At 48.6% G+C, this 7729-nt stretch overlaps 1 protein-coding gene across 2 annotated transcripts; it reads right to left on the reverse strand.

The window, feature by feature from the left end:
* Positions 1-3378: 3378 nt before the first annotated feature.
* ACTG1 (actin gamma 1) lies at positions 3379-7524 on the reverse strand. Of its 2 annotated transcripts, XM_075279344.1 has the most exons (6): positions 7409-7524; positions 5964-6094; positions 5630-5869; positions 4858-5296; positions 4512-4693; positions 3379-4418 (listed from the first exon to the last, which is right to left on the reverse strand). In XM_075279344.1, exons 2-6 carry the CDS (start codon positions 6087-6089, stop codon positions 4275-4277), a joined length of 1131 nt encoding a protein of 376 aa, XP_075135445.1. In that variant the 5' UTR covers positions 6090-6094; positions 7409-7524; the 3' UTR covers positions 3379-4274. The 2 variants fall into 2 exon arrangements, with proteins under 2 accessions (XP_075135445.1, XP_075135446.1); XM_075279345.1 differs by lacking the exons at positions 5964-6094; positions 7409-7524 and adding an exon at positions 5460-5500 and having other exon boundaries at positions 5630-5729.
* Positions 7525-7729: the final 205 nt, after the last annotated feature.

The raw sequence follows: 7729 nt of genomic DNA on the forward strand, positions 1-7729 counted from the left end.
CTGCCATATACTGCCACTTAGAACTGAAGTAATGCTGCCATATACTGCCACTTAGAACTAAAGTAATGCTGCCATATACTGCCACATAGAAGTAAAGTAATGGTGCCATATACTGCCACATAAAAGTAAAGTAATGCTGCCATATACTGCCACAAAGAACTAAAGTAATGCTGCCATATACTGCCACATAGTAAAGTAATGCTGCCATATACTGCCACATAGTACCAAGATAATGCTGCCATATACTGCCACTTAGAACTAAAGTAATGCTGCCATATACTGCCACATAGAAGTAAAGTAATGGTGCCATATACTGCCACATAAAAGTAAAGTAATGCTGCCATATAAAAGTAAAGTAATGCTGCCATATACTGCCACAAAGAACTAAAGTAATGCTGCCATATACTGCCACATAGTACCAAGATAATGCTGCCATATACTGCCACATAGTACCAAGATAATGCTGCCATATACTGCCACATAGAACTAAAGTAATGCTGCCATATACTGCCACATAGTACCAAGATAATGCTGCCATATACTGCCACATAGTAAGGTAATGCTGCCATATACTGCCACATAGTACCAAGATAATGCTGCCATATACTGCCCACATAGTACCAAGATAATGCTGCCATATACTGCCACATAGAACTAAAGTAATGCTGCCATATACTGCCCACATAGGTCCAAGGTAGTGCTGCCATATACCGTGCACATAGTAAAGATAATAATGCCATATACCTCACATGTTGTACTAAGTAATGCTGCCATATAACGCACACATAGTACCAAGATGATGCTGCCATATTGTCATATACCGCCCACATAAAATTAAGGTAATGCTGTCATATACCACACACAGTAATAAAGTAAGGCTGCCATACACCATATAGTACCAAGATAATACTGCCATATAACGCACACATAATACTAAGGTAATGTTGCCATATACCACATGGTACCCAGGTAATACTACCAGATACTACCCACATAACACTATCATACAGAACCAAGGTATCACTGATATATACCGCTCACCAGTACATAGTAATACTGCCCACATAGTAACCAGATAGTACTGTATGACATATACCGCCCACACGGCACCATATAATGCCTCTATAACACCTGTTCTATATACCGCACACACAGCACCTCTTAAAGAATCCATATAATACTGTAATTCCTTCAGGAATCTTACAAATACCGCCATACACCATCGTACTGTCTCCAGGGACCCTAGGCCATTGCCCAGTTTGCCACTCCCTAAAACTAGCCTTGATAACCCGCCAGCCAGTGCTGTACTCCGCACTACACACCTGCTGCTGCAGAACCTCTTTTTGAAGATATAGGACTGTCACATCATTCAATAAGTACTAACTACTTGACAAAACGAGGGTCTGCAGCAGCTGAGTGCTGGCTGATAATGTAGCTTACACCAGGGCCCCACTTGTCTTATATAAGGGGGTGTCAGGTCGGTAAGCGAGGTCCTGATTCTGGTCACACTCCCTTTAAATGTATACCCCATACATCCCTAGGTACGGGACCCCCCACCTCCCCTTACCTATAGCCCTCCCAGCTGTACATGCCCTGTAGTTCTCCTGTCTGGAGATCAGCGGCGCCCATGTAACACCACTTATCCCGGTATAATAGCTCTATATACTCTGGACATCTCAATAAGGGAATCAGGGATACCCATATTATTGGAGATTGGGGGGTGGGGGCGTGCGGGTGCATTTAATGACTCCACCCACCACCTAAACCCACAAGGACACGCCCTCTAGGTGCTGCATCATATAGTCAGTCATCTGGACTGTCAGCCATATAAGGAGGATTGTCTGGAAACCCTAAAAGCAGCAACACCGGGAGGGGGTGTGAGGAATCCTCCAATGTCCTGCAGTTTTAATTTATTCCTAATATTGAAGTTTTTGCAAAAATCCCTTCTGTAATTTAGACAAGACCCCGGGGGCTGGGGAGGGGGTGATACGGGATAAGACCACCACCCTGCTGGCATTGTATTAAGTGCAGAGCAAGTACAAACCTGTTTTTTGCTGAGGTAATGATGCCGTTTGTGGGGGCTGGAGAGCGGCTTCAATGCCAAGGCCGCAGTTGGGCTTCGGAGGGGAGGGGGGCGCACACACAGGGACATCTGGCATCCAAAGGACCTGATAACATGTAAGGTTCTTTGTGTGCAGACAAAGGATTCCCAGAGAGCAGCATGCTGAATCATCAGGGGTCCTCTCAGGCAGACGGCTCCAAACAAAAGCCCCCATGTGGGGTGGGCAGTAACCCCTCCGCTGCTGGGCCTGGTGCATTACACAATCATACCTTGGAGAGCGATATAACCTAGGGAAAAGTCTGGCACAGGCTTAAAAGAGACATCTTGGCACCTAGCAAGTCCTTAACACATTGCACCCCCCTGATGGGAACTAAAAGCAGATGTGGAGTCAATGCCTTAAATTGCACCAGGAATTGAGGGAAACCCCTTAGAGGTATCTTGGCAATGGTCTTACAACTTCCATGATGTTGCTCTACTTCAGGCAGTGTCCTCTACATTGTGCCTAATAACTTAAAGGGACGGAGCAATCAGATGGCACCTTTATACATCTTCAAGAACCAACTACCCTGATGAAACCAGCTATGCCAAGGAGGAAGGGGGTTGTAGCACTAGGCACCATGCCAAGTCTGTAGAACTAAAGAGCCAGAGGGTGGCACTGTGGGGAGTTGGATCACAGGTTCCCAAAGACTTGCCCCTAACTAAAAACATTGCAATCTTAAGTTCTCTCTAGGTCCTGGGAGTATATACACTAGTGCAGGGAACCTTCACCTCTCCAGCCCTTGCAAAACTACAACTCCCAGCATGCCTACTTACTCTGCTGTTCTTTGGAAAAGCCATGAAAGTGAGTAGAGCATGCTGGGAGTTGTAGTTTCACAGCAGCAGAACCATTCCCTGTATCAGGTGCGGCAGACTTTAGTGCTACATATGGCACCTCATCTTACAATGGAACAGTCTCAAACCAGGTCTAACTGCTGAAGAACTACAACTCCCAGCTGTGGAGATAACAGATTAGAGACTGATACCATGTAATGAAAGGAATCTTGTATACTAGTGGAAGACTTTTTTCCCAGGGCGTTTGCAGCTCTAGACAAACTCCAACTCCCAGCATGCTCCAGCCACACATCCTGGCTAGTGTTAGCACCCAAGTGCATGCTGGGAGTTGTAGTGTGACAGCACGAGCTGATGCCACTAAAAGCCTCAGACAAGGGTACAAATCCCAAACAGGTGAGCTGGGATTGGCAGCAGTAACATACCAAGTACCTGTCCGAATAGTGACCCAAGACCGCCCCCCAGTGATCAGTAAGTACAGACACAGGTTCTCTTTACTGCAGCGCTTTATTTCTTACACAATGAAGTGTTTCTGGGAGTTACAATTTTTTTTTTTTCAACTTCAGGATGACTTACAAATTTTGGTTCTCTTTTCTCTACTGTCATGTGTGAACATTAAGGCAACATACAAAAAAAATTTACATAAATTAAACTTGGATGAATAAATTTACAGGTGTAACTTTCTTCAGACCCATGTTCAAGATGTTGAGGGAAGAGTACAAACTTGGGGCTAAAAGAACCTGGATCTAAAGGCCTTGGGGGGAGGCCGTGGTTGTAAATTTCCTGACCAAACTAGAAAAAGTGTGGCAAGACGAAGTGAAAACTCCTTCATGAAACTCCTACCAGCCTCAGAAACGGAAGTCTGGAATATTAAGCGCTAAGAAAAAAAAAAAAATTGGATACCTGGAAGCCTAAACCTCAAAGGACACCCTGTGCACATCTCCAAAGCTCGACTTCACCCCTTGGAACGGACCCACCAAGGAGGAAGCGTCATGAACAACACTGACGCAGATCGGCAGCCTTTCACAGAAATGCTTCTTTTCTACGCAAGACTATAGCTTAATGGACACCCGGACTGAATGCCAAACCAGATTTGCTGTCGGAGATGTGTACAGGGTATGTGAATGCTAGCACGGACACCACGGGAATGGGATTTTGTTTGAGACAGGTCAAAGTCTTGCATTACAAAAATCAAAAAAAAAAAAAAGTTTCCGACAAGGTTCTGACTTAAGAGTGTCTCACATTCCGAGGGCAAGTTCGTTATTTTTGGAAGTTGGCTCTATTCCAGTTTCACGAGGCTAGCATGAGGTGTACACATTTGCCGAGGCAAATTAATACTTGAAGATCTCATGCAGCAAATGCAAGGCATCTGCTAGCAGTCCATTTAGAAGCATTTACGGTGCACGATGGATGGGCCGGACTCGTCGTATTCCTGCTTGCTGATCCACATCTGTTGGAAGGTGGAGAGGGAAGCCAAGATGGAGCCACCGATCCAGACAGAGTATTTACGCTCAGGTGGTGCAATGATCTGCGGAGGAGGAAGAGAACAGGGACGTTAGGACCAGTGGTAGACACCGTGGTCTCAAGTGTCTGATAGGCCGGCACTAGAGTCACAGCTTACCTTAATTTTCATTGTGCTAGGAGCAAGGGCAGTGATTTCCTTCTGCATTCTGTCAGCAATGCCGGGGTACATGGTGGTACCTCCGGACAGGACAGTGTTGGCGTACAGGTCCTTACGGATATCTACGTCGCACTTCATGATGGAGTTGAAGGTGGTTTCATGGATACCGCAAGATTCCATACCTGCAGGAGACAAGACATGATTAGGCTACTGCTCTGTAGTAACAAGGGGTCAGGCCTAGGCCTTCATCACCGTATTGACAAGGGGTCAGGCCTAGGCCTTCATCACCGTATTGACAAGGGGTCAGGCCTAGGCCTTCATCACCATGGTAGGAGCAGATACCTACCCAAGAAAGATGGCTGGAAGAGGGCCTCTGGACACCTGAACCTCTCATTTCCAATGGTGATGACCTGACCGTCGGGCAGTTCGTAGCTCTTCTCCAGGGATGAGGATGAGGCAGCGGTGGCCATCTCCTGCTCAAAGTCAAGAGCTACGTAGCAGAGCTTCTCCTTGATGTCACGCACGATTTCTCTTTCAGCTGTGGTGGTGAAGCTGTAGCCTCTCTCAGTCAAGATCTTCATGAGGTAGTCTGTCAGGTCACGGCCGGCCAAGTCCAGACGCAGGATAGCGTGAGGCAGGGCATAGCCTTCATAGATGGGCACTGTGTGGGTCACACCATCACCAGAGTCCATCACGATACCAGTGGTACGACCAGAGGCATACAGGGACAGCACAGCCTGGATGGCAACGTACATGGCTGGGGTGTTGAAGGTCTCAAACATGATCTGTAAAAGGTGGGAGAGAAGAAGAGGCCAGGTTATTCTGTGCCCAAGTGCGCCAATGCACCCCAAACCATGCTGAACATGCCAACATGCAGGTAAAAATTATAGAAAAACCAGGTGTAGGAAGAACAGGACAAGCAAAAACCAAAAATAATGAAACAGAAACCTGAGGCTTCAGGAGGGAAATGCCAGGAGAGGTAGAGAGCCCTGGAAATATCGAAAGAAAAACGTGGAGTCTGAGAAAAATGGAGAATGAGGTTTACAGGAAGAGTCCCAAAAGAAACATGTGAAGGAAATGAGGGGGGAGGGGGCGATGAAGGAAGAAGAGGGACAAACCTGTGTCATCTTTTCTCTGTTTGCTTTGGGGTTCAGGGGGGCTTCTGTGAGCAGGACTGGGTGTTCTTCAGGGGCGACACGCAGCTCGTTGTAGAAGGTGTGATGCCAGATCTTCTCCATGTCATCCCAGTTGGTGACAATGCCGTGTTCAATGGGGTACTTGAGGGTCAGGATACCTCTCTTGCTCTGGGCCTCATCACCTACGTAGCTGTCCTTCTGACCCATGCCAACCATGACACCCTGTAGACAAAGGGAAAAACCTTGTTATAGCCACTGGTCATAAGGAGAGAACACAAGACAAAGACTTGACAAAGAGTCTTATAAGTAAACAAACCTGATGTCTTGGGCGACCAACAATGGAGGGGAAGACAGCACGGGGAGCATCATCTCCAGCAAAGCCGGCTTTGCACATACCAGAGCCATTGTCAATCACAAGAGCGGCAATCTCTTCTTCGGCCATGGTTACTGTAAGAGAGAAGTGAAGGTTAAGAACTGTGGCCAGTAGGGGGCGGTACCACGTGTGCAGTGAACATGATGTCATCAGCTCAGGGATGTCCCATAGCCATTGTTATAAGGATAGGAGCCCCTTTAAATATGCAGAGTTATTGCATCACTGCAGGGCCCAAGTGCCAACATAAGGGGGGGAGGGGAGCCACTCCCATCCTCTGTCCATAGAGTCACAGGGCAGACAAGGCCCAGTTTAGGAGGAAGTAGTCGCCGCTGGTAATACAATGTAACAGTATACAGAATACATTGCAGGTCACTTAAAGGGCAGGTACACAAATGCAATAAAACTCTGCATAATATAATAGAAGCCTATGGCTGTAGGGCAGGCGCCACCCAGAGGCCGGCCCTCGCCCTAGGACACAGTCACACTTGGCATTAACCTTCAGTCTAATCTCCCGGCCACACCTAGTTCCCGTTAGACAAGACACCGGAAACTGCACAGCCAAGGCCACGCCCACCGGACGTTTGAATTTCCCTCCCACCTCGCAGCCAATCAGCAACGCTGTGCCCTAATATGGAAAAAGCATTGAGACTCGTCCTAACCACGCCCACTAGGACAACCGGCTTCTTTCAAAAGCCAGGGCGTGGTTTAGTCCATTCACAGCGTGAAGTGAGGGGGGGCGGGAAGGCTTAGTCATGTCTAGAGCAGTGGGTGTGTCAGATAGTGACGCATGCAACCCCCCTCATGGAGAGTGGTGCAGTCCACCCTTGGCGCCTGAGCCCGCGTAAAGTGACAGCGCAGCTCAACCCCCCCCGCCCTTCACAGCCCCCTCCTCCCTACGGAGGCCTCGTCACCTCAGCGGACAAAAGCCAGTGACTGCCCCGCCCTGCCAAGGCACCTGTCACCCAGCCAACACCGACCACAGCACATCAGCCCAAGGGTTCGCTCATGTTTGGCCTTGTAATGCAACATAATCACTTTACGGTTATCTAACGTTACATCATACTCAGCCACTACGACAATGCCAACGACCTTCATTTACGGCTCGTGCTCCTAAAGCACGCCGGGAAGTGTAGTCCGTTATAAATCGTTAGTTCCTTCCATGCATTAAACTGCGACACCATTGAAAGTAGCAGCCGTTACCCCCAAGAGGCTGCAGCCGCTACCACTACCGAGCCCACCACCCTCCAGACACCGAACACTGCCAAGTACGCACAAGCAGCACCAGGACACCGCCCCGGAGCGCCACAAAAGACAGGTAAAGGCCGCCATAGCTAGAACTACAAGGTAGATCCAAGAGCCCGGAGTAAGACTTGTGGGATTGCCTTTACCTTAAGAGCTGGAGGGGTTTCCTTAACGGATAGAGAAGCTGGAATAGGAAGTGCTGTCAGGTCCGCTGCCGCCGGCTGAATGAGACTCACTAGCGGCCGTTATGCTATTTAAGTTCGCCGGCTGGAAGCCCCGCCCACCAGCGCCAGGACAGAACATCGCCAAATATGGGCATCTTTCTGAAACAAGCGGCGCCATTGGCCGGCGGGGCGGGGGAGGAGGTGTGGCTGAGAGCGGGAATCACGCCCCTCCCGGAACCCCTGAAGCTGCATGAGGCTATGGCGAGGGATGGGGAAGGCGTGTGAGGCCCTGACAGCGTCATG

Source organism: Leptodactylus fuscus, chromosome 6 (assembly GCF_031893055.1).
Source record: "Leptodactylus fuscus isolate aLepFus1 chromosome 6, aLepFus1.hap2, whole genome shotgun sequence".
Lineage (NCBI taxonomy): Eukaryota > Metazoa > Chordata > Amphibia > Anura > Leptodactylidae > Leptodactylus > Leptodactylus fuscus.

Bases quoted from the DNA above. Each gene is read 5' to 3' on its own strand.
- ACTG1 (XM_075279344.1), bottom strand. From the start codon at position 6,089: ATGGCCGAAGAAGAGATTGCCGCTCTTGTGATTGACAATGGCTCTGGT. The intron at 5,870-5,963 runs GTTTGTTTACTT...CTTTGTCTACAG, and splicing joins TTGGTCGCCCAAGACATCAG to GGTGTCATGGTTGGCATGGG. The intron at 4,419-4,511 runs GTAAGCTGTGAC...CCTCCTCCGCAG, and splicing joins CTAGCACAATGAAAATTAAG to ATCATTGCACCACCTGAGCG.